Source organism: Pleurodeles waltl, chromosome 5 (assembly GCF_031143425.1).
Source record: "Pleurodeles waltl isolate 20211129_DDA chromosome 5, aPleWal1.hap1.20221129, whole genome shotgun sequence".
NCBI classification, from domain to species: Eukaryota; Metazoa; Chordata; class Amphibia; order Caudata; family Salamandridae; genus Pleurodeles; species Pleurodeles waltl.
The window spans coordinates 1,025,173,174-1,025,200,339 of NC_090444.1; the positions used below are offsets into that span (position 1 = coordinate 1,025,173,174).

The following is a 27,166-nucleotide window of genomic DNA, read 5'->3' on the forward strand; positions in this document are numbered from 1 at the left end:
AGTGTGCCCTGTCGTAGCGAGCCAGCAGGGCTTGTGAGTTTGCGATACGCCATTGATTGGCTGCCTGTGCTGCCACACGTTTGCCCGCTGCATCAAACTTCCTACTCTCTTTGTCAGGCGGTGGTGCATCTCCTGACGATTGAGAGTTTGCCCTCTTTCTTGCTGCTCCTACAACCACCGAGTCTGGTGTAAGTTGCTGTGTTATAAACACAGGGTCCGTTGGGGGAGGTTTGTATTTTTTCTCCACCCTAGGCGTGATAGCCATTCCTGTAACTGGGTCTTGGAATACCTGTTTAGCGTGCTTGAGCATGCCCGGGAGCATTGGCAGACTCTGGTATGAAGTGTGGGTGGATGCCAAGGTGTTGAATAGGAAATCATCCTCTATTGGCTCTGAATGCATTGCTACATTGTGGAATGTAGCTGCCCTTGATAGTACCTGCGTATATGCAGTACTGTCCTCTGGAGGTGACGGCCTTGTTGGGTAACAATCTGGGCTGTTGTCTGATACTGGAGCATCATATAAGTCCCATGTATCCGGATCATCCTGTGTCATCCCTGTATGAGTAGGTGACTGCATTGGAGGTGTTGTTACCGGAGACAGCTGTGGTGAGTGTAGTGAAGACTTATGAAATGCCAGCTTTCTCTTGGTTTCAATTGGAGGAAGAGTTTGTATTTTTCCAGTCTCTTTCTGGATATGCAACCTCCTTTGGGTATGGTCTGGTTCCCCCATACTTATTTCCTGCTCAAACCTGTGTGTATGCATTTGGCTGGAAAGTCCTTGCTCTTCCGTGTAAGAGCTTCTTTTCGGCTCCGAAGCCGCTTTTTTCGGTACCGATGATTCCGATAAAGTCTTTTTCGGTTCCGACGTTACTTTTCTCACCTTGGGTGAGTCGAACTCTCGGTGCCGAGATCGTTCGGAGCCTGAATCTCGACCTGAGTCGGATGTCTTCGGCAATTCTTTGGCCTTTTTCGGTGCCGATGTTTGGTCACCTTCTTTTCGATGGGTTAAGCCATGGCCTGCTGGCGGTGTCATCCCCTTGGCCTTAACGATCTTTGTGTGAATCTTGGACGGGGCAGTTTTACTCACTGTTTTCTGCATCGTCGTGGGTCGCTCACTTTCGGAATTGTCTGAGTCCGTCCTCTGGATGGAAATTCTTTCCTCCTCTTCGACGTCGAGTTGTTCTCTCGGTGTCGACGCCATTTGTAGTCTTCTGGCTCTTCGATCCCGTAGGGTCTTCTTAGATCGAAACGCCCGACAGGCCTCACAAGTATCCTCCCTGTGTTCTGGTGATAGACACAGATTACAGACCAAGTGTTGGTCTGTATAAGGATACTTCGAGTGGCACTTCGGACAGAAGCGGAAGGGGGTCCGGTCCATTAGTTTCGTCGATGGATGTGGTCGGGCCGACCAGGCCCCGCTGAAGAGCGGAAGCCCCGAAGGGCCGCCGGAGCGCTTCTTCTATCGGTGTCGATACGCTAACACTAAACCGTTACCAAGCGCCAACAATACCGTCTAATTTTCGTTTTTTAGCTAACTTTCCCGATTCAAAATACGGAGCGAAGAGGAACACGTCCGAACCTGATGGCGGAAAGAAAACAATCTAAGATGGAGTCGATACACATGCGCAATGGAGCCGAAAGGGAGGAGTCCCTCCGTCTCGTGACTCGAAAAGACTTCTTCGAAGAAAAACAACTTGTAACACTCCGAGCCCAACACTAGATGGCAGGATAATGCACAGCATGTGTATCTGTAGCTACACATGCCATCAAACATATATATATATATATACATATACACACATATATACATATATATCAAGCAAACAGTAAGTGGCATCTTGGACAGGAAGAGTTAGGTAGCAGATGTTTGAATGGTGGCAATTTTGGACTGGGAAGGCTACAGAGTTGATCACGTGCATCTTCTCAAGAGAATGGCACAGACTCTGGATGGAAGATGCATGGTAAGTAATACCATCTTCAATCTGCTACCCGCATTCAGAATTGGTATTCCAGTGTCTCCTTTTCCTAACTTCTTGTAAACAGATTCCCCTGCTCGCAGCCCCTTTCCATAAGCAGAACAGCCTGCTGCCAGCAGAAACCCACAAGGGACATTGCCTTTTTAGTGACATCAGCAGCAGCCTATTGGAACTCCAAGCAGCTATGAAAATGTGATAGCTGAAGATAGAGAGTAACAAGCGAAGATTCTTCACTGTATGCAGAGGGTGTGGAAGCACTGAATAAAGGAAAGGTCACAGAGGGACACACTCCTCTCCATTTCACCCATGCAGGGCCAACAGTCAATGCTGCTGCCATCTCAGAAAGGCCACATGCGGCATCAGATAGAAGAGCTAAGCAATTGGTACTGGGTTGGCCATGGGGGAGTCCAATGTATACTGACATCCTTTCTTGTTTGTATGCAGAGAGAATTACCACTAAAGGTACTACTATGTTGTTTGAATATAAACTGGTACATTGGATGATAAATTCTGGTTTTGGGGTGCTATGAATAAAATTCCTAGCTTAATACAGTCAATGAGAAGTAATTTAACAACTCTGGATTTAAAGCCTCATAATTGCTAGTGGATCCCATGCAATACTTGAGACAGGAAACTGACAAGAAAGGAGCAAAATGTGAAAAATGTGTGTTAAGGTTCTGTGGACAACTGTCACAAATTGTGCAATCAAGGGAAGGCTACTGAGGGCTGTTATGTATCTCAGGATACATTAGGTGTTATTCTTTAGGAAAGACGTCTTTCAACCTGGATGTAATATTCCCTTTACTGCTGTACCTACATATTCAAACTTTTGAATAGGCAAATGTTATGGTATGTAACATTAGTATACATATGATATATCAGATCACCATCTAATTGGGGGAAAAAATAAATTGAGAAAAAATCTTGATCTGGAGGATGTTAGGAATCAATAAGTACATTGTTTGTGGAAGTTTGAATAGTTTCATAAATTAATATTTTTGTTTTAGGACGAGATGAAGAGTTAGATAAATTATTTTTCTTGGTACACGAGCTAGGATGTTGTTAATACTTGTTTTACAAAGAAACTAAAATTGTGATGTACTTAGTTGTTATAATCAATGACTGAACATATTGTTTTAAATGATAATGTTCTATTTGTGATACAAACTATCGTTGATCAGTTTCAAAGAGATCAATATGTAAAGTGAAACTGGTGATGTGAATAATTTTAACAAGTGTGTTAGCTGAAAATAATATTACTTGATTAACTCTGATAACAGAAGTTTATTGAAATGGCCTACACCATAGTGATATAAAATCTACTTTTTACAAATTTATTGTAATAGGTTTGTTAAGGAAGCTACAGCAAGCTATAGGTTTGATGGTCAGTCAAATGTCCATTAAAGTAACAGCTAAAAAATGTATGGGAATAAGATGAAAAATTAAAGTTCAGTAAAGGGGAAAATTTCAAAAGACAAGGTTGAAATGGGACAGATAACCTGCTTGATGTCGCAGGTTATAATACTAACAGTAAACAACTAAAATAGAAGAAATAGGATGGGTACAGCAAAATGGAAACTTCAGAGCTTCTTTTTATCTATCAAATGTTGTCCTATGCACTCAGACACAAAACAAAGAGCAGCCACTATGTCATACAGATTTAGCAAAAGGGGCCAACACATGTATACCAGAGGGAATATAAAAATAACTCCAGAGGATGTGCACATATATGCTCTACTTTTTTAATCTTACCCATTTTGTGCAAGGTCAATGACAACTAAATCTTTTTCGAGGAGAACAACTACAGCATATGGCTCTTGAAAATCTGAAAGCACAAAAAACACATAAAAACACCACTGTATTCTTTAATTATATCCTGAAGTGCAAACGTCATTACCTCTTAGTAAATCATGCAGTTAAAAAGAGCAAGTTACTAACCTGTGTAATAAGCCCTGACATTGGTCTGTCCACCACGAAAAGGGGGAGGATCAGAGAACATTGCGTTTTCACTGTAAGCTATTATTGTTCAAAAGCATGCCCCTCTTCAAAGGCATAGTCAAGGATTATCAGTTAGTGACTTTCTTGTGGGGACTGTGGATTTTGGTTTTGGAATGCCACGCGTAACCTTTCACGTCACTTTCTTTAGAAATATGTGTGTGATCTGTGCTTGTGTAGTTTCTTCAAGAGATTAGCAGATAAATGTGGTCTTTGTTATTTCTGAGATGTTATTGCCATGGATTTGATATTTAACACAGAGTAGGATGTACTCCTAGTTAGGAACAACAGGTCTGGAGAGAGATTTCTCTGCTTAGTTTGTTTTCCATTTTCTTCCCTTTGCTCAGTCTTTGACAATTTCACACTAAGATTCTCTTGGTGACAAACTCTGAGTACTTGGTAAGGTACACATGTTTGGTGATACTATTGTTGACTACTGGTGTTTGGAAAGACACGTTAAATTAGACAATTTACCTAGTTATTCTCTCTTAATATGTATGATCTCTAAATGAAAATTTGACCTTTGTGGAAAATCCAGGATGTCTGATTCAAGTCCTATGACATTCTGAATTCCAGATCCTCCTATTTAACGGAGTCCCACTGTTAGGCCAGCAGAGAAGGGATTAAAGAACGCCACTGTATTGGTCGCTTAAAACTTTCTTACTGGTGTGCTATCATGGTATTAGGTAGCCTTTTCTGGTGTTGCCATTAATCTTTATTGAATACTCCTCTTATGTTTCTAAGATTAGAGCATGAGTTAAAGATCCACCTGAAAACATAATAGTATACATTTCACAGTAATTTTGTCCCAGAAGACTGGTTCCGATATGATTTGTATTTGAATTTTGTGTGATCAAGTCCTCAGTCTGGTGTAAATGGATGAAAGAGTTAATACTGAATATAATTTAAGAGAGAATCTGCAGCACCTGTCCTGAACGGATCTCAGATAGAGAAGGAGAACATTTCTCTAAGATATTTTCAGCTCAGGATTGGTAGCTTGGTTTAGTTCTGGGCTTAACTGTTAATGCAACAATGGGATGCAAGATCAAATATTCACAATGCAACACTTCACAAAGGCTAAAGTATGTGATGTTGCATTAAAGGTATTTATTTAAATACTAATTAATTTACTCGAAATTACATACTTGAAAATTATGTGATAGTATTCTAACTAGGAAAATTGAGGGCTGGCTAATTAACAGAGGTATGGGATTCTAGAATAGAGGTTATTAAAAGGACCCATTAAAGTCTAATACATGGGAAATGGCCCTAAAATTTCTTAGTGACAAAGTTACAGGTTAGCAGACCAGGCCTTTGAAATGGAGCAGGCTTTAAGGGGTCCTATGCAGCAGCTGTTGGAGTAGCCAAGCATAGTTAGAAACTACAGCAATCCACTTCACTGGCACACTAATTTTCTGGTTTGTAACCTGCACATGATGTCATCCCAAGGAGATGTGCCAAAGTAGGTAGGTAATCAGACATCTGCATTACCAGTAAGAAGCTTTGAACTTTGATGGTGAGAACCACAGAAGACCTACTTCTCTTCTGCCTTTTCGCCTCTTCACACACACCTTCCAATGCATTCCTAACTGAAACTTCAGGCTTCGACCAACAAATGAAGTCTGCAAATGGAGACATATCAATGTAGGAATCCTTAAAAAGCAACATTGAAGCCACATCCCCTATGAAAAACACTTGCAGTGTCAATAAGGAGTATAACTTTTGTGCCATCTGCCAATGCATGAACAGCAACAGTCCACAAGTACCCACACCACTTTAACTTTTCTGTCAAGATATGAAACCCTTATACAGTTGTTTACTGTTGGACCTGGCCCTTGTGGCAGGTTCATCCCCTGACTTTTTGCCTCCTTCCTCCTATTTTTTCTGACCTCTCGCTGTTGGCTCTAGGACTCTGAGCACTTTATCACTGCTGTTCAGTCCTAAAGTGCAGGTGCTCTCCCATCTAAAGTTGGTATGATTGGCTTATATCTAATTGGCATATTTAATTTACCTATAAGTCCCTTATACAGTGGTATCTCTATACCCAGGGCTTCTAAATGAAATGCTACTAGTGGGCCCGCAGCGCTGCTTGCACCACCCACTGAGGTAGCCTTTTAAACCTGTCTCAGGCCTGCTAGCGCACGGCCTGTTTGCGAAGTTTTCTGCCACAGGGACCTGGCATCTAAATTTAGTTGCCAGGCCCATAACACCCCTTTTACTACATGTAAGTCACCCCTAAGGTAGGCTGTAGCTAGCCCTATGGGCCCGTGGGTCCCGGGCTCACTGTGCCACTGGATTCAAGCTAGCCTGGCTGATGAGGGGTGAAACCCCGAAACCAGTCCCAGGATGCTTGTTTCTGGTCCAGGGAGAACCTGGCCTGGCAGTTCGGGCTGGACTGTTCCCATGAGGAACAGGGTCAAGACTGATTTTCATATGGCTGGGTTCAAACTGGGGTGGCATGGTGAGCAAAATAATGGATGGATTAAACCCAGATATGTGACTGGGGGTGAATGTTTGATTGGTTCCGCATTCCGTCCATCCAGTTACGCTATCCCACAGCGTTTGTGTTTTGCTTTAATTCTAGAAAGTGAGCATTTTTCTTCTCGCTTACGACTCTGATGTTTTGCAGCTTGACTCCAATCGACGTCTGGGCAGAGTGACAGTTGGGCTTTGTGCATACTTTTCAGACAGCCTGTACACAGGAAGGGTGGAGGAAGGGTGGAGGTGTCACAGAGGTGCATCTGCATACTGAATAGCCTTCCTGGCCTGATAGAAGGGAGAGGCGGGGCACACCTACATTTGTAAAGGCTGTGCCCTGGCCCCACACAATAGGGTTGTTTACCCCCAACTGATGTTTGGCGCCTGTGCTGGATGAGAGAGGGGGCACTCCCAGAACCCGTTGAAACTGGTTGGAACCTCCTCTCCCCTTCCATTGTAAAACACTGTAAAGACTGAGTATAAATACAGGGGAGTTTTCCCCACAATTTGGAGACATTTTGGAACTGGACACAGAAGGCTGGAAGGACTCACTAGGAACCGCCATGGATTGCTGCTGTTGTGCTGACCTATGACCTGCTTGGTCACTGTAAGGAACTGCCTGCATCCCCCTTGCGCTGGCCTGCTGCTGGGCACTGTCCCCTGTGCTGCCTTCTCCTGAACTCTGCTCCCCAGGGGCAGGGTGGTGTGGCCCCTGGCCCCTGCATCCATGTGGAGCACAAAGAGTGCTTCAGTACTTGACCGAACTAGCGCTTTGGAAATCGCTTCACCTTTTATTCTGTAAGCGCTGTGAGAGGCCTTCTTGCAGCCCAGAAACACTGCCACGACCCGGGCTCATCGTAATGTCTAAAGCACTCGTAAGCGTTGATATCGGCAAAATCACCGCCGCAGCCCGGGCGGGCTGTTTATCTTGAGGGCGAGGACGCGCTACCTCACCATGCCCCAGGGGCACAATCAAAAGGAGAAAAGGAGCGAGCGCGCTCCTATCGTGCCCCTGGGGTGAAGCGCACTCCAAGAAGCGTCCCCGGGGCACAGGCAGGCACCTACTCTGGTGCCTGCCCTCTCTGAGGGCCGGGCGGGCCGCAGCGTGTACCAGAAGCCGGGATGGGTAAGGAAGCCTCATCAAAGGCCCCCCTGCTCTACCGGGCCCCTTTTTGTCCTTTCTGACGGGCAGGGGGAAAGGAAGCCTCGCCGGAGGCTCCCTCTGCCCAACGAAACCGTTGGCCAGTCATCAGAGACCGCGGGCGGGGCGGAAGCCTCATCAGATGGCCCCTCACACCGCAGGTCTCCCTTGGCAGCCCCTGCGAAAGTCGGGTGAGGCCCCCCCACTGGTGGCCCCATGGATTGCTCTTGGTTTTGGCCCATCCCGGTTAGAGGGCCAGTTGAGGCCCGGACGGGAGGGCCCTAGAGATCAGGGGCCCCAGGAGGGTCCTGTTACAAATCTGAGGGGGTGCGTGGTGCCCCCCTCCTACCCTAATTGTTTTTTGGGACTTTGGTCCCCCCTTGTGAGGGCTGGTTGAGGCCCATGGGGGGCCCCCTACGATCACGGGGCCCAGGAGGGGCCCATCATTAATACAGAGGGGGCTGTGTGCTGTCCCCCTCGACCTCAGAACCCTTGGGAGGCTCCCGTTTGGGGTAGAGGACCGCCAGGGGCCCCATTTCTCATTCTACAGGCACTGGAGGTGCCTACATCTTTCACAGTTACTACTAAGAGACAATATATATAACATAAGTTATTTTTAGAGACTTTTATTGCTTTATATGTTGTCTACCTGTTTTATGATGCATCATATGTGTATGCAAATGTTCCTTTTATGGGCATAACATGCTAATATGTTTTCTGACTTGTCATACGTTTTATATTGTTCCTAATATGGGTGTTTATGATATTCTTATAACAAGTGCTTTGGTGTAATAACATGTTTCCTGACTACTGTTTATGTTGCAGAATACTGAGTAACCTGTGTGTTATATGTGACTACTGCTAGTTCTGTAGAGTAACTAATGTGTAACGTTCTGACAACTGCTACGGTAGCAGGATATTACTGATATGTGATGTTTGGTCTAATAATTGCGTAATTTACAATACAGTATATTTTCATATAACTTGGTGTTGTGTTTCCTTTGTGGTGGGGATACTGCGTCATGTGTTTTGCGTGTGTTGTGCAAACGCTTTACACATTGCCTCTGGGTTAGTCCTGACTGCTCGTGCCAAGATACCAAGGGGGTGAGGAGGGGTTATCTTGGATGTGAAACTTCCTTGCCTGATTAGAGTGGGTGGGTTCTGCCTGGCTAATGTGCATACCCTAGCCAACCAGAAACCCCATTTGTAACATTTACTAAGGTAGCACTTGCCCACCTTGCTTTTATGATCACTCAGCACACCAATAAGTGCAAAGACCCTAATGAAAATGGCTATACCTGTTAGGGTGCACGTGTGCACACATGGTACCATCACAACTCTCCTCTTTAAAGAGTTCTGTTTCTTTATGCCTCTTTCCCATTGGGATTGCACACTTTACCCATATCGCATTATGCAGCTCTTGTGTAGTGCTAGCTGACCTAACACACAATAAAATAACATTTCAGTGTCTGCAAACTTCTCTTACACAGTACCATAATAGCAGCTGTATCATACTGAACTGCAAATTACTAGAGCACTTACAAAGACTACTCATGGTTTAAGAAGGCTGTCTAATCCTGTTTTAGTGAGGTGTTGTACTGCTATACTATAATTCCCTGGGCTGAAATTAAAGGGTTACATTGCCCCTATCTTCTGACGGAGAATGGCAAGGCATGGACATAAATGTTACGTCCTGCATTGGATGGTGGCAGTGGACCTAAGACGTAACTAGTGCAAACTATTGTTAAGTGGATTTTTGAATTAAACATGTGAACAGGTAAAATACAGCTAAGTCCTGTATTTGATAAGATGTGTTTCCAGGAAAAATTTTGAATCCTTAAGAAAAGCCACAAACACTATGACAGAGAACTCATCCGAATTCTGAAAGCGCTTCCTGGACAGGAAGAGGGAGGGGAAGCTGACACACACCTGAATAGGGAGTGCCTGCCCACACAAAAAGAGCTGATTACCCCCCTACTAGATAGTCTGGAGTGACGGCTAGGAAGAAAGGGCATCTATGCTCTTCAAAGACCCTTCTTTGAAGTCACCGCCACTTCAAAGGCATAACTGGGTATATTTACTGGGCTTCTGACCCTATCAATATAGTACCCTACTGGACCTGTGAAGAAGTCTGTCAGAAGTATGGACTGCTGTGCCACTCTGCTGGACTGCTGCTCTGGAAGGACTGCTTTCTGCTTTGCTGAGCTGCCCTGCTGATCTCTGACCTGCCGAGGACGAGGACTACACCCATTTCACCTGAACCCACAGTGACTTCAAGGGCTTGCTGGATTGCCCACTGTTCTTCTGCAGTCTCGGGGACATCAAACACTGCCTGCAACCAGCCCCTGGACTCTGTCTGTCTGCTGTGAGTCCTGCTTTGCCAAATTGTGCCAATCCAGTCCTGGGCCCTTCGAAGTGAGTACGTGAGCTGCAACCCCCGAAAACCAACCCATCACTGATGTTGCACCGATCAGAACCGCTGCATCCCTCTTCGACGCATCGCTGCGGTCACTGAGGACAAGGACATTGCATCGTTGACTGCCTGGCTCAGGATCGATGTATCAACACCAGCCCCAGCGCATAGCCTTTGCATCACTCGCTGCACGGCCTGACAACGCATCGCTTTCGTAACAAGGGGTTCAACACCACACCTCGAGGACATTGCATCAACTACTGCAAGCTCCACAACAACGTATCACTTGGATGCACGCATCGGACTTTCACATCACTCCATGACATCACCCGCCATCCAAGGTACTTTCTCAGCAGGCCCTGCAGAGGTCCTGTAGCTGGCCTGCCATCTATTGCGCTATGCCTGAACTTTGGATTTACCCCAGTCTAACATGACCGCAATAATTTCTAAGTGCTATTGGCTTCTAAGCACTACTTTTGATTTATTATTCTAAAATTCAGAACTATGGTTCTTCTTATTGATTTTTTGTTGGTTTGGTCTTGTTTCACTCTTAAAAATATAATATATTTGTCTAATCCTGTGTGGAGCATTTTTGTGGTGTTTTCATTGTTCTACTGTGTATGTGTGTTTTGCACAAATACTTTACACATTGCTTCTTAAGTTAAGCCTGACTGCTCTGTTCCAAGCTACCTGACTGCTCTGTTCCAAGCTACCAGAGGGTGACCACAGGTTATCTCTAAGTGTGTATCTAGCTTACCTGACTAGAGTGGTGGTTCCTGCTTGTACAGGGTGTATATTCTGACAACCAGAAACCACATTTCTAACAATTACAGACACATACATAATGTTTCAAGATATTACTGCTGTTACACCTGTAACTGAGGATTGAAATCCTTTAATTTTCTGTAGGAGTAAACAGTGATCATAGTTTTAGCCTCTTAGTTATTTTTATCCATGTCAAAATTGCCACCTCGTTTGTGGCGAAAAATGCTACCTTCTTCTACGGTGAAACCAGAGGAGTAGCTACCATAGGTGCAGCTGGTGCAATGAACCGGGCCCCAGAGGTTGGAAGGGGCACAGTTTGGCCTGCACCAACTGATCTTATTTCCGGAGCTGCCTCTTCTGATTTTTTTTTTTTTTTTTTAACAGTGCATGCCAGGGTGCTTGGCTGTAGTTTTCATGGGGATAGGCGCGGAGGGAGTAGAGGATAAGGGATCAATAAAGAAGAGAGAGCAAAGGGATGGAAGACAGGGAGAGGGTGGAAGACAGGGAGAGGGTGAAAGAACAGGGAGGAGTGCGGGAAAAGGTGACGGAACGAGAGACGGTTAAGCAAGAAAGAGAAAGAAAATAAGGATAAGCACGGTGGTAAAAGGAGAAAGAAGAGAAAGAGACCAGAAATAAGGAGAGAAGGGAGCAAGGAGAGGAGAATATGAGAGAGAAGATAAGGAAGAGAGATTGAAGAAGAGGCTAAAGAGAAGAGCATTAAAAGGATAAAGGAGATGGCAGGAGAGCGGAGTGAAGACAGGGCGGAGGCAAGGAAGGTTGAGCAGAAAGAGGAACTTGGAACCCCGTAAATTACATTGGTGTTGCCGCTTCAGGGACACCGGGGCCAAGGGCTGTGATGAGCACGCTGTACCTAATTTACAGCAATATTATAATACCGGCTTGATGGGCTAGTTCCATTACTTATACTAGGGCCCATGGGCCCCAGGCTATGCCACTGGGTGAAACTATGATGAAACACATCCTCAATTCCCTTAGATATAGAGTGGATGTACTCGCAGTTGCCATTACTACTGAAATTAGAAATGGATGGGGTTTGCTGCAACACACGAAAGATAAAACACGCAGCAAAGTGGCCTTGCGCTCTGTTACAGGGGCATTCACGTCTGCTTCTCTCTCTAAAAAAACATCACCAAGTCAAGGTTATATTCTTTGCAGTAAAGCATTAACAGATTCTGAGTTGATAAAGAAATTGTGATTTTAATGGACCGGCTCTTCTTGTTAAATCACGATGAAATGATGAAAGTATGGCTCATTGTAAATATCCTTTTTATTGTAGAATTCACTATTTTTGTATGACAAATAAAAGTAATGATTGATATAACGAAGCACACATTTTGATTATTCATTATGCTAAGTAGTTGCTCCCTCAAAGTGTATACAGATTAAATGTGAAGACCAGATGGTTTGCTGGCACACTGGATAGAAGCAGTGCAGGGCCCTAGACAATTGGCTGCGTCTTCTAATTTGAATCTGGGACTCGAAGGCGTACATATAAACATTCTACATCAAACACTGCATAAAGGGTGTAATGGCTCAACGTTTATGTCGTTCAAAACTGCAACATGTAGCCCTGTGGAGTTCAACAGCAGGTCAATGGCCTGGTCAAAAAAGGAGAAATGGCAACCAGGTGTGATGAGTTAAAAACGACTTGCACCAAACAAATAATAGTCGGCTTTGGCTAACTGTAGGAAAACTATGAATACAATGGTGTGGTAGACAGTCTCAACAGTGTCTGACACCTGAAGCGGGTTAGTGGGTGGTGCGAAATGTGCATAATTGTTTTTGCGTAACTATGTGAATTTTCAGAGAATTATCAGACAATTGAATCCAACATTTAGCACAGTATGTGTGAAAAGGATCCTTTTGCAAAGTGCAAAAAACACAAGTACCATGAACAGGGCCTTTCTGTCTGGTCGTTTATACTGTCTTTTTGCTCCTGCAACAGTATTTTTACCCGAACAGCAGTGTTTAATTTGAGCCAGTGGTTGCTGATGGGGTCCACTGGCACTTATTTTTCCTCATCAGACACTGACCGAGAGGAGAAGAGGGAAAAAGAAACAGAAAGGAAAGAAGGAGGAAGAAAAAAATAGTAAAACATTTGGAAAGGGGGAAAACAGGAACATGCTAAGAGACAGCTAAAGGGGCAGGGTGTGTGTGGTAGCAGATGGAGGCAAGAATGAAGTCGATTCAAGACTACGCATTTGGCCGCCCACATTTTATAGCACGTGTAGGCTGCTGCAGCGTTTAGGGCGCGAGTTCTCATTCTTATACAAATTAAGCATTGCCGAACAGTATTTAAATCCGAATCAGGCTTAATGGTGTAGATTAGGGAATTTCATGTAACAAGCATAACACGAAATAAAAAAAGCACTCAAGAAACGTTGTCTGATCCCAAGGATTAGGAGCACGAAAACTAACATCCGATACCACGTTTAAAATATACAGCACTCAAATAAAGGGCTGATTCAAAGACGCTTTAAAGGAGATGCTAGCATTGAAGTCATTAAGTAGACAAGTCAACTCTAAGCCATCAAAGTTAATGTGCCATAGATTTTGTAACGATCACATTTAGATCTCATGGCAGAGCCACTAGCTTGAGTGCAGAACCTTCAACAACTCATTCAGGGATGTTCAATCCCCACCAACAGATAGTCTCAAATTTTGCATCTTACTAACAGTGCTGAAGCAATACACATAGGGTAAGTACCTCAAAATGTACATTGCCAGAGAGGATAGGTAATGTAAAGCTTGAAAAGGCTAGCAATACAATAGCTGTAAACCATTCTTATTCATGTTGTGATTTTAACAGAGCGCACGAAGAACTGCTTAGTGCTGACGCTATATAAGGATGTTCTAAGAGTAAAGAAGGAAGGTCAACGTCTGTAATGAAGAGGAAAGAGCCATGTTTCAAACGTTCTCTGAAACATAAGGTCATAAGTTAGATTAACCTCCCAGAAAAGTGCATTCTACTTTGAGTGTGCATATAAGCAAAATGTCTCTGCACACATGAAATTCTGACAAAATTTTGATCAGATTAAAAAAGAGCTTGAGCAGGAGGATACTGATGTAACCACTCTCTGAGTAATAGAGGATGTCTAACAAGGAGGGCCTCATTTATTTGGTGGGCAACCTTAGGTCTGAAGACCTCCAGTTCGGTCTTCCGCCTGCTAGCCCTATTATGAGTTTCCCAGCGGGAAACTACCCACAACATCGACCCTGGCTCGTAATCGAGCCGGGGGCATTGTTGCAGTGGGTCGGGTGTGACAGCACCCGTTGCGCTTTTCACTGCCTGTAATGCAGCCACTGAAATGTGCAACGGGCTGCCCATGGGGGCTCCTACACTGCCCATGCCAAGTGCATGAGCAGTGCAGGTGCCCCCAGGGGGCCCCCATCTCCACCAGCCTTTGCATGGCGGTGGAACCACCATGCAAAAGCTGGCTGACACAGGAGTTGTAATCCCGAAGGTAGTGCTGCTGGCGGATGAAGACCGCCAGCACCTCCAGGCCATCGGCTGGCAAAAAAGTGGCAGTGCCAGCAGTTGGACAGTGGAGCTTTTACTACAGTCATAATGTGGCTGTCGGACCGCCTCAATGGCGGTGGTCCGACCACTACCGCGAGTCTGTCGGTCATAGGACCACCAGACTCGTTCTGAGGGCCGAAGTGTTGTGTGGCATACCCATGTCTATGAACACGAACCCAAGCTATAATAGGAATCCAATACAAGCTCTTTGGCGAAGGGGCACACAGACGCATTTGTTTACTCCTGGTAGGAGCCTAGTCATTGGGTGTACTTCTACCCTTAGTTGACACTTGGTCATCTGGAGGAAGTCCATAAGTCATCCAACCAAATGATGTCCTGAACTGATAAAGTTGTTCTTCCTCTGTGAATCATCAATACTATCTGGGTTCCAGCTGAACTGGAATTATCAGATTTCTGGGATAGTGTATAGAGTAAGTTATTGGTCATTCTACAAGTTCACATCTATAGTTCCCACCTTTATAGTAACTTCTATGTTTCCAAAAACTCAAATGGCAAATAGTCTGTGAAGCACTTTGGTTCCAGGAATGAGATCTAAAATATTTTCTTCATTAAAGATACGCTATAACCCCAAAACAGTAAGTATGGTCCTTTGAAATACAAGATCAATAGTGTCAATGTGCCTCTTATCAATAATCCCCAAAGGGCTAACTCCGATGTTTAGCCAAGTGGTGTTAGAAATAGCTATTAACGTTCAGGAAATGTGATAGAAAGGAGAAAAAATAGGAATTATGAATACAGCAATACTGGTGAGCAAAATTTGATTGTTCCACTCTAATCAACAAGAGTGATTCACATTACAAAGGGACGAGAGTGCTATGTAAAGTGTGAAATATTTTCAATTTAGTCAAACCATCATATTACTTTGGAATATCTCCCAAATTATGTTTAATATGGTCATTGGGTCTTGCAGTCTATTGGTCATCCTTACACACTGAGTCATGCACATTTTTACTGCACAATTCTTAGCCACATCTATTGATGGCACTGTACATCCCCTCCCATAAATGGTTAGCTTCTTTTTGGCATGAGAAGCTATGAAGAACTGCCAGCAAGAGGTCTCTTTTGAACTTGAAGCCACTGACTGTGTCCACTGCATTTCAATTTTGCCAATACCTTCTTTTTTTTTTAGTACGTTTTAACAAAAGACTAAATTACATGTTGCATTGGAACATAATACAACAGAGAGGTGGTATGGTGGGATCAAATATTTAATTACAGTGCATATCAGAAGCAGATGCAAAAATACTCTTTTGCACAAAGGGGGTGAAACTCAGCAGCCATTTATGGCTGTGACATGACTTACAATTGGGAATCCGAGAGAACAAGTATGTGGCTCAGGGAAGAGACAGTATCTTGACCCTGCGCTTTCGAATGTGTGGGACCCAGGATACCTTACTATCAAGCATAGTACCCAGCTATTTGAATCTAAAAACACACTCCAGTTTCTTCATGTCCAAAACATATACCCCCTCCAAAACACGTATGGGGTCTGACTACCATATGTTTTGTTTATGACGCATTAATCGTCCTGGATGAACAAAACTCATGGAAGCTCTTTAATAGCTGCTGCCAGCTCGAAGGAGTTTGGGAGATTAGCAAGGTATAATCTGCGAATAAAAGAGCTGGCACACAGACCCCACCTAGTTTTGAGGAATCTCTATTATCGTTAAGAAAATACTATATAACATTGTTTACAAAGAGTGAGAAAAGTGTGGGGGCCAATACGCACCCCTGCCTCACACTTCTGCATACAGGGATACAGTCAGTCAAATGCCCCTCGCAACCCCAGTGGACATGAGCATAGTTGTCCTTGTGTAGTCTTATTAAGAGAGTGAGCAACGCATCAGTAATCCCTATCTTCTTATGCGGGCCCATAACAAACCTCTGGGGACTAAGTTGAAGGCATCCCTAAGACCTACGAAAGCTATGCATAGGTGGGTGTCTCTCAGCTTAGTATATTTCCAGATAATTAAGATAAGCCTCAAAACTAGGCCTATGGTGCTGACTTTCGCGCTAAACCCTGCCTGATTGGAGGTCAAGATTCCTGAATGATCAATCCACTCAAGGAGTTTGTTGAGTATTTGTCACACATAGACCTTCTGTAGAATGTCTATCAGGCTTATTGGCCTATACTTCCCTGGGATCATACGTTCCCCCTTTTTATATATGGGAATTATCTTAGCCCCTGTCCAGGTGTCGGGGATCAGAGCACCTAAGGTTACAGCATTGCAGGGAAAATTGAAATAGTGGACCCAAACTGATATATCATGGGACAATAGCTGTAAAGTGATTCTCCAAACTGCCTGGGTCAAATAGCAGTCAATCTGAACTTTGGACTGTGCACTCCCGTAGGCGATGAGAATCCATAATAATCTCTTATCTCCACACCTAGCTGCCACAACTAGGTCGCTCCAGTTGGAGTCGTTTCAGTATTGTTGTGCTTGCCTTAGTGTTTCCTTATAGTGGCTTTAGTTTACAGATCTCAACCGGTGCTCTGGATTTAGGTGCAGTTACAAGATCTTTCTACAATCTCTAGTGAACCAAAAGTTTGTATCAGAGCCATTATTCTTCATTTTAGAGGATTTCCTCCCAGCAGGGTTTGACAAGACTGTTTTTAAAGAGTCAGATTACTACGGATGTCCACAATTGGGATCTCAGAGGGGAAGGTGTGGGTGTAGGGAATTAGAACTGCAGCACATAGATTGTAGATCTCAGTTAGATTCTTAATATTCTACAATATCAATGGCTATTTAATTGACGTATGATTATTCCCCAAGATGAGCATCACAAATGGAGTTATGCAGACAAAGCATTTATTAATTAGGTTTCCTTAGAGCTTTAAATGTACAGGATAAAGATGGTTATCCTCTCTTTCACCCCTTTTGTAATCTACTAATTTGCCTCACGTGAACAGAGATCAAAATGTAATTGATTTTGGTTCTGGTTGACCCTCTCCTAAAAGTTGGCAGCCTGTCTTTATCAGAGATGGGTCTTCTGTTACATGCTCTTAATCCATTTGAGGTAGCAAAGCTGGCAAGCTGAGAGGCTGCTACTGTGCATGGATATAAAATTTAGTGCTAAGAGATTGTATACCCCAACTCTTGCCTTCTCCTTCTGTGACCAGGTCAAGGCCATATATGGGTTCAAAAGTGATATTCACATCTCCAATCATGATCATACATTTGGGGTTGAACAAGCTGACAAAGCACCAAAGAGTGGCTAAAGTTTGCAATTCCACATTCCTAGATCTAGATCTAGGATTAATGTTAAAACAGTAAAGGTACTTCCCCTCCAACGTTTTGATTTCCATCCCTAATATATCATGTTAGCTAATGCTCACTTGTTCTATAGAAGGTTTAGATCAATTTTTAACCATGTTAATAGGCGTCCAGAAGCCCTTCCTTCCATCTTCAGGACAAATATTGTTATATAAAAAGTGGTATAAACGGATTTGTATATTGGTTGGGTCAACCACGTTTCGTGGTACATGCAAACATCAAATTGAGCAATATGCTTAAACCAATCAGGAGCATCCACTTTGGGCCTCAATCTAGCAATGTTATATGATAAGACATTAAAAATACCTGTGGATTTAGCCTGCAGTTGTCCCTCTGCACAAAGAATGCTCTAGTTCTGATTCAGACAAACTGTGGCACCGGTTCACTAGTAATACCAAATCTTTATGGGCAGTAATACACACATTTGCGGGGCCGAAGTTGAAGAAACGCAGCTGGTGCCCGCAGAGCCTATTTTGCTGGTCTCTAGCCTTTAATGATTTTCCTGCGGCGATACCTCCTGAGTTCGAACAAAATCAGACCTATCCATCTAAATGTGAAGGTGCAACAAAAGAGTTCTGGGTAAGAGTGTTATACAATTGCTGACCAGGGTTAGGAGTTGGAGCTATTATCCTGTGCAAGACCGTAGGGTTTTTCAAGAAAGAAAATGGCCTGCAGAAATACCCTAACAGGAGAGCTTTCATTTGACTAAATGAAGAAGACATCTTGTCTAAACACTGTAATAATATCTTGGTGATTACTGGGTTCTTTAAAGTTGATAAGCACACAATCCCCCGGTCCTCGGGATGAATGCCTATCAATGGGACCATCCTGGCAATCACGACTTCCCATGTCCATCCTAAGTTAGAACTAAGCCAATGAGGGATTTTGTTTTTCAAGGATAAATAGTCCTCAGAAGACTGGGGCAGGAGAACAGGGACATCTTTGAGTGCAATTAAATAAGGAGTGTGGAAGTTGTGGATATTGAGTGAGCAACCTGTTGGTTTGGGTGACTGCGTTAGGTCTACCATGATCAACTCCTATGCAACCTATCTCATGACTCGGAGGTTACTCCTTGGGATGGACCACATTGGCCTGGTTGTGAACAGATTCTGGAGCACAATGTGGGTGTGAATTGGAGAAAACAGTGATCTGTGGCTTTAACTCTAACGCTTCATGTGCACTGCTTTCTTTCTTTCTAACCGATTTAAGACAGGCAAATAGAGGTGCAAGTTCTTCCTTTAGGGTAGACCTGAATTTCTCAAGATAGCACTCCAAAACAGATGCCTGCGATCATCGCTACAAGAGGGGCAGTCCTCTTCTCCCATTAAAGATGCAGGCATTCTAGGTAAGACGTCACACTGGAGAGACTTCTCATGCATGTAAAATCAGAGGCCATCGCTGATTTGTCTGTTGGCTTTAAGCGAGTTGCCCTCTTAGCTTTTAAATTTTGAGAAGTTGGAAGATTAGAGCTTGTAGGTGGGTGAAACAGTTAAAGGAGTGGTAGGTGTAGGAACCAAAGAAAGATTAGAGTTAAGGCTTTTAGGTGCAGTGTCCACCAGCACAGACAGCAAAGCATGGAGGGGAGGGCATATGTTTAAAGATAATCTTCTCTCTGCAAGAGCAATTTCTGTGCTCAGTACCCCAAATGCCCTTTCCAACATGAGGTCAGACGTTAGCTTCAGGGCAGACGGTTGGACAACTTCCGGCTGCTGGCAGTTTATTTTTCCCCATCATGCAGGGAAATAAACACCAGTCATCGTCACTCCTTAGCGAAAAGTAGGGGCTGAGTGCCCCCTTCAGCACGCTGATAGTCTCTTGGAAGTATAAACAGCTTATATCAATATTCTATGACAGGCTAAGAGGGACCCGCATTGGCCCAGTCTTTGCTTGGGCGTGCGCCTGGGTCCTGTTCGGTGCTGCAGGCTAGCGTTACCACTATATGGCGCGAAAGAGTTTTAGCCCTGCCCCTCTGGGAGCACAGTAAAACTGGGGACCCAGTCCCACCCCAGCTGATGGTCAGGAGCACTGGAGTGGTTCAGGAAGGAGGCAAACCGCCTGCGAAGACCCGCACTGTGGGCTAGCGTCGATGCTATGTATTACGAGAAAGTTTCAGCCCTATCACTCTGGGCGCTCAGTAAGGTGGGGGATCAAGTCCCACCCCAGTTAATGGTCAGGAGCAGTTTAGGAAGCTGCCAACCCGCCTGTGTAAGATAGCATGAGTTGGCTAAGCTGGCCAACAGTCCATTTTTAGGTTTCACCTGCACAGCGCTTGCCCTGTGGCAAACTCTTTTGTATATGAAATAAAAATCTTAAAAAGGACTTGCAGCCCACCCACAGCTTTCCCATTACTTACCACTGGTCGGCTTCACCGGTCACTCTCCTTTTCTTGCCTATTATTGGTGAGCAGCAGCTTCTGATGTCATCAGGCTGCACTTACTCTCTTCTATCGGCTTTGGCTGTTTCCTGGAGCTTGGACCAAGCACCCTTTCCGGCTAGCGATTCCACTAGCGGCACACTTCTGAGGTACATTTTTTTAAATTTAATTTCATGCCTGTCCTTCCAAAGTACTTTCTGTAAAATCTAATTTCATGCTAGACCTCCTCTGGCATCCTTGTGCTGCTTTACACTTTAAGTTGTTTGTGCTATCACCTCCCGCTGTTATTTTTCCCACATTCCCTTGTGCTTGTCTACCACCTCTCTCTTACTGGATGTTCTTTTTTTGTTTTTAGCTTATGTCTTTTTTGCAGCGTTATACAGTGTGAACTCGACCCGCCTTTTGTGAGCACCAGTTGCATTACAAACATAGCAAACAGGAACAAGCGGGGAGTGAGACACAGATAAGAGCCTTCTGTTTACACCCTTGATTGGAAGGGTAATGAGGATTTGCCGCCTTCATGCTCAACTCGCATTTTCATGGGTTATGGCCATCACAGCACTGAATAAGGGTGATCCTCGTCCCAAGCACTCCTGCTTGGAGCCCTGCTATGTGTGTCCTTAACCCCGCTTTTGGGGACGGCAAAGAGGGCTTTCCCGCCTTTGTCTTATTTGGAGCCACAAACAGTGGCTTGGCTCCGTAGATCTCTCTGAGTAAGGCTGGTCATGGGGTTATCCTCCCATGCTACTGTCAAGTGAAAAGCCAGTTCTGAGTTTATACTCGGGCACTTATTAAAGAGTGGAATCTGTTCTCCTTACCCGAGTCCGAATTGTGATTGAACACTGCAGCTGCTTGTATTTACAAACATTGTGCCCAGACTTTAACTGTAATACTCTGAGGTCTGAACTGGTGGAGTCTAAACAAAAAAGTGACATAAATCTGCATTCAAAGATAGGATAAGTTTAATCATATTCTCATCGAAAACACAGTGTTCATTTTCATGAATTAAAAAAAAAAGATTTTGTGTTGTTTTACCGCTCTGCTGAGACAAATAAAGTTTGGTGAAGCATTGGACCTTTGCCTTTCACCTTGGTCTATTATTAAAGGGCATCCTTTAATAGCTTCTCCATGCTCAGCCTGTAATGTACAACACTCACTCACACTCACTTAAACAGCAGCTGTGCCCAACACTCTCTAGAGAATCAGCAGCAGAGAGATGTTGCAGTATGATCCTCTGCACGGAATATTACAAAGCTGTACGTCATTGCACACAGTAATACCTATAAAATTATCTTACTTTTGGGCATGGTTAGTCACCCCCTCCACTCCGACACAACATCTGACTATACTGTTGCATTAATTCACCCCACTGTCAAAGTGCTCTAAAGCATCCTAAATTGGGCACCCAGCGCTTTATAAATCAGCTTAATGACTGAATAAGTACACCAATGCACTTAAAATACATGCAGACCAGTGCACAGAATAATGCACACAAAGTTTCGATGTTACCATGCCTAGGGAGGGGCGCAGGGGATGTGAGCATGATATATAAAAGCTAGACAATGTAATACACAGAACACACAGATTTTAACAGCTGACAAGGTCTGAGAGCACCCCCTCTGTCTCAGTATTTGCCTGCCCCAGACCAATCCAAATCCAATCATTGTGTCCTGGTGCCTGGACTGATAACAGTGATTGTTATGTCCACTTGGTGCAGTGATACACATATCTTCTCTTAGCCTATCACATATATAAACATGTGCACATACAAATTCTGTAAAGTGCATAAAATGACAACATAATAGCTAAGGGTTCTATAGTGTAAACACATGCACATAACTATTGTAACTATTGTCCCGTTCTGCGCATAGATTGGTGTGCATGTGCCTACATTAATGCATACCTAACTGTGAGCCACAATGCAGCTTGAGACATCTACCTGAGGTGCCCAATGGAATAGCACCTGTGCAGGGAAAGATCAGCCTGCAGCACAGTGTGCCAGCACTGTCAGTACCAAGGTGTGCATGGCACAGGCAGAATTGTGAGACAGCGTAGACTCCGAGGAGGTGCAGCATGCCACATAACGTAAAAGAGACTACTTATGCAAGGGACACAGAGAGACCTGCTATGCCAGCCTTAGGCCAGACACATTCCATGTCCAGGATAATTTGCCAGCCTGGGGCATTCCCAGGACAAGGGGAGATGAAAGGGAGCATTCCAGGTGCGACAGACCATGGGGAGTATCGGGCTTGCTGAGCCCCCCCCCCAGGCTGGGTGTCACCAGTGACAGTGATCAGAACCATGAATATGAACCCATTACTCCTCCACTTAATCATCCTCCCGGGTGTTCCCGACCCTGCAGCACAGGTCAGACCCCTTGGAAACCCCAGACCCTTTTCAGCACCCTCTGTTCTTATACAAGAAAAGAGAGAGAGAGAACAAAAGCATTGGCAAAGCTGCTAGGTTAATTTAAGGTATATTGCTCAGGATCTCAACCGCTCTGCAATATGTAAGAAAACATTGACAAAGCTAATAGAATTCGCAAAGACTTTGTCAATGCTAGTTTTTGTTGCACCAGTGTGATAAAATGTTAGTTGACACAGTTTACTTCCCGTTGTGTATTGACAGAGGACTGAGAGAGGGAACGCTGTTGGGTCAGCTACATTTAAAGCATTAATTTCCTTCCTAACGTTTTGCCGGGTCCTGCAGCTAAGACAAAAAGGTTGCTTGATCTAGGCAAGATAAGAGTTTGGAGAATGGTAGGTAAGTAAGAGGTACACTGTTCCACATCGATACCTTGTTTGGCTACAACAACTAACGTTAAGTCAGTCATTTCTGGGCGTGTGGGGGCTTGACTGGGTAATGGAAAGATTTGGATAGCACAGACAAGGGGTTACCCAGTATCTTTCAAATGAGAGAACTAGTTAGGCCTTAAATGCTGGTAAGGCAAATGTACCCTTATTGCTCTGTAAAGGGCATTTGAAATCCTTTGGAAACCTTAGGAAACCTGATAGATTCCAGGCAGCTCTCTTGCTGAACTGGGGTAGATACGAACAGATTGGAGGGAGAAGAGCAATGTGGTTTGATATACAGTGTCAAAAGCTGCACACAGGTCATGAGGAATGGGGATATAAGATAGATGTTTGCGGTGAGCAAAAGGAAATGAACTCGGAGATAAGGGAGAGTGTTAGTAATATACCTGACTTCAGTAAGATTCAAATTGCTTTCCAACATTTTTTTTAAGTCTCTATTATGTAATACATAAATTTCATCTGTGTTTAATGAAAAGTCTGCTTGCAAAGCTCTAACGTTCTTCACCAAGGAAGTGAAACCTATACTAGTGGGATGGTTTCCTTGCATATTCCAACTATAAGAAGTCAGAACGCTGAGTGGCAATTGGAACAAGTAAACACTAATTAAAAAAGTGTGACAAACTTTGATCAGGAATATGAGTGAGTAATCTCCTTAGTTCTGTCAACTTGCTTGCACTAAGACAAATCTAATAGGAGGTTTCATTCTCAGCTTAGAGACTTAAAATTCTTATCCATCTGACCCCTCACCCACCCACTGTTTCTCCCACAACAGATCTTTCGCTTCTGTTCATTACAGGTTTAATGACAAATGCTATGCTTAGAGGGGGTCAGGCTTTTTTGGATATAACAAGGATTTAAAGGCACCTGCAGCAGCGTTTCTTGTCTCTAGCAATTTTCGGGCAACAATATAAATGTCAAGATAATGCTGGTGATTAATGGACCTCCTGGAGAGAGATTGGAGTTTTGTCTACTAGATGTTTCGACTCATCAAAGTAGCGCAGATGATTAATATGCCTGCTGCAACACATGTGCACCACGCAGATCACAGAAGTGTAAATACTGTAAATAGTTCAGTGGATTACTGCTTTTGTCAGAGAGATCCTTTTGTTACTTGCAGTTTATAAGTTGAAATCCTAATGCAGTACAGTGAGTGTATGACACAGAGCCATCTCAAATTTAATGTTTCTAAAACTGAAATACTAACATGTGGCGTTGGGAAAATTTATGACCCACTTTGCGCCTGGCCTACTGATTTGGGACCACCTTCTAATTTTTCTAAGGAAATAAGAAACCTTGGAATTAACATTGACTCCAAGTTATCAATGAAGGCCCAAGTAGGCAAAGTAGCAAGATCAAGCTTCATTACTATGAAAACTCTGAGATGCATCTTCCCCCAATTGGGATTTCCACACAAGGTCCGGCTACTATCTCTTTTGTACTGTCTAAACTTGATTACGCCAGTGACCTTTACCACGGATTATCTTTATCAACTATGAAAAGACTACAACGGATTCAGAACTCTGCTGCCAGACTACTACTACATATAAAGCCATAACCCCACATATCCCCTGCCTTGCGGTCCCTACATTGGTTACTGGTTGCCAATAGATCCATCTTCAAGCTGCTTTGTATCACCCACAAAGCAATACATGGAACAGGACCACTTTTCAACAGTAATAAAATCACCAAATACATTCAACAAAGGAACCTCTGCTCCAGATTGGCACCTCGCCTCAAAATCATACCATACAAAAAAAAATCACAGGAGACACATCCTTCTCCATCCAAGCAGCCAGAATATGGAACTAATTAACCCAAAACATAAGAACCACGGATACCTATCTTATCTTCAGAAGACTACTCATGAGGTTGCTCTTTCCTACATAGCCAACATACTCCAACACTTATGTGCAGCATACTCATTGGTATATAAACATTAATAATCTGATTGTATGTATCTAGATAAGTGTATTTCTTTGTACAAATATGTATAATTATGATTCTTAAAATATATAGATACTCTTTAGGTCTGCCTACGTATAGTTAAATATATATATTATTTCATTCTTAACATTTCTGTACGTCACTGCATTGTTTTCATATAAGTTATTTGAATAGATGCTTCTGGGTCTCAGTTTTACTTATCTATCACAATATTTAAATAGTATAATAACTAGTTTTTCTATAAGTACTTCACTATTTAAATATTGAGGAAAATATAAAATAAAAACGTTGACTCACCCCAAACCTCAGTTTACTAGTATGATCTCCCTAATCCATTTCTAGAGACTCTTACCTCCTCCATCTCTCCTTTTACTGATCCCAAATCTCATCTTACTACTATGACAATTTCTAGACCAGTAGTTCCCAACCTGTGGTCCCGGGACCCGTGGGAGCCCACAAAGCCTCCTAAGGGGGTCTGTGACTGCTTAGAAAATGAATATTAACAGACTAATAAAGTGTATGTGCATAAAGTAGCTAAATGTACAATTTAAAATTTAAAAACGTACTGTAAATGAATTTGAAATTGAAGGCTAAAAATGAAATTAGTATAATCAAATTGATCCTTGGGAGCAGTGGAGGTGCATCAAACATAATATAGTGTGGACATCGTGTGGCTTCATCTGCATTTAAAAAAGCTCCAACCTTCCTATTAAATTTAATATTTTTATTGTTTTATTTTACTTGTTTGCAATTTAAATAAAATGTATTATCATTTGTGTATGTGGTTGATGGAATGCTTGTTTCTGTCGTTTTTGTATTTGTTTTTTGGTTCAAATCATCAACAATGTATAGGCCTTGATCCCTGACTTTCAGTAATGACTCAGTAGGGGGGGGCGTCCTGTATTCCAGTAATGGGACATTGGGGGTCCCCAGAAGTCAAGAGGTTGGGAACCACTGTCCTAGACTCTTGCCTCTTCTATCTCTCCATCATCCTATTAAATCCAACTAACAGACACCGAGCAAATTAACTTATATTTTCCTACACTAATCGACCCATAATCCTTTTTAAATTCTGGGGTAACGTGTTACTCACCGAAAAGTGCTTCAACCACACGTTAGGGGTAGTAAGTGCTATATTCATGTTCCTAGTTCTGTGGTAAGGGCCCTGTGTTATCATTGGAGACAAAGGGCCCGATTACGATTTTGGCAGATGGGATACTCAGTCACAAACGTGATGGATATCCGTCCGCAGTATTACAAGATCCATTATATCCTATGGATCTTGTAATACGGCAGACGGGATATCTGTCACATTTGTGATGGAGTATCCCACCCGCCAAGATCGAAATCGGGCCCAAAGTCCAGAAATTTAGTAGATTGCTCCATTTACAGGTTTATATCACCATCTGCCAGAAAAAGGCTTTGGGATGTGCCCTTATGTTTAGATCTGCACATTGTGAGATGTCGATACAAACAGGGTATGAAATTAAAATTAGGATTAGTGTTGCACCCCTTGCCACGTACACATTTAAGAGATCCTTGTTTGGCTAGACCCAAATATGAAAGGCAAATATAGAATGTCTTCATTCTTTGAATCAACCAGCGAAAACATGCAATTTAGGTCTACTTAGTTCCATACTAACAGGCTGGCCATTATGATCTTCGCTTTTATTTACATCAAAGTTTTAAAAAACATATTTAACCTCCAAGATAACAGCTGAGATCCCTTGAAATAAACAAATACTAGCGTTATTGCAATACAAGTGCCAACCAGCATCCTTAAGCTTTTGAGAAAGGCCTGCAATATTCCAAGATATAATTTTGAGGGTAGGGAGAATAATTTGTAACTGTCAGTAACTCCAATTCCATCAATGACAAGGTTAGCACATGCAAAAGAGAAACAATTAAAAACGGTTGATGAACTTAGACTGAAATAACATACATGTCTTTTAATGTTCAACTTTGTATAAAATTATATTTTAAAGTGCATTAATATTAATCTTAAGAGATTAGAGACATGTATCAGATATCGTTGATTATGATGCTACAATATCTATGGGCCTGATTTATGGTTTGACAGACTGAACTCCACCATCTTGATGGAGCTACAGTTCGTCAAATGAATATGTATGCTGCCGGCCCAGCGGCCATGACCCTCAAAGCCCTGGGAGTTGTCTGCAACGGTCTGGGGGCAGTTCATTATTTATTCTGCCCCTCACCACCAGGCTGTCCCTGGTGGTGATGGACAGGAAAATTAATACATTATACTGTCCACCCTAAATGATATGGGTGGTGAACGTTCTTCCTTCGACAGACCCTACTCCATCGTAGAAAGTTTTCCATCAATGGAGCCAATAGTGGTTGTGTCGACGAAAACCTTAAGGTCTGCCCTGCTCTGAATCAGAAGGATGGAGCCCAGGTTTGAGA

At 43.3% G+C, this 27,166-nt stretch overlaps 1 protein-coding gene across 2 annotated transcripts in view; it reads right to left on the reverse strand.

Moving 5' to 3' along the window:
• STXBP5 (syntaxin binding protein 5) overlaps nt 1-27,166 on the reverse strand; it is a 933,640-nt gene that overhangs the window by 479,384 nt on the left and 427,090 nt on the right. For both annotated transcript variants that reach the window (XM_069235194.1, XM_069235193.1), the window contains exon 11: nt 3,729-3,801. In XM_069235194.1, the coding sequence (XP_069091295.1) occupies nt 3,729-3,801 (73 nt within the window). The remainder of the gene's footprint in view (nt 1-3,728; nt 3,802-27,166) is intronic.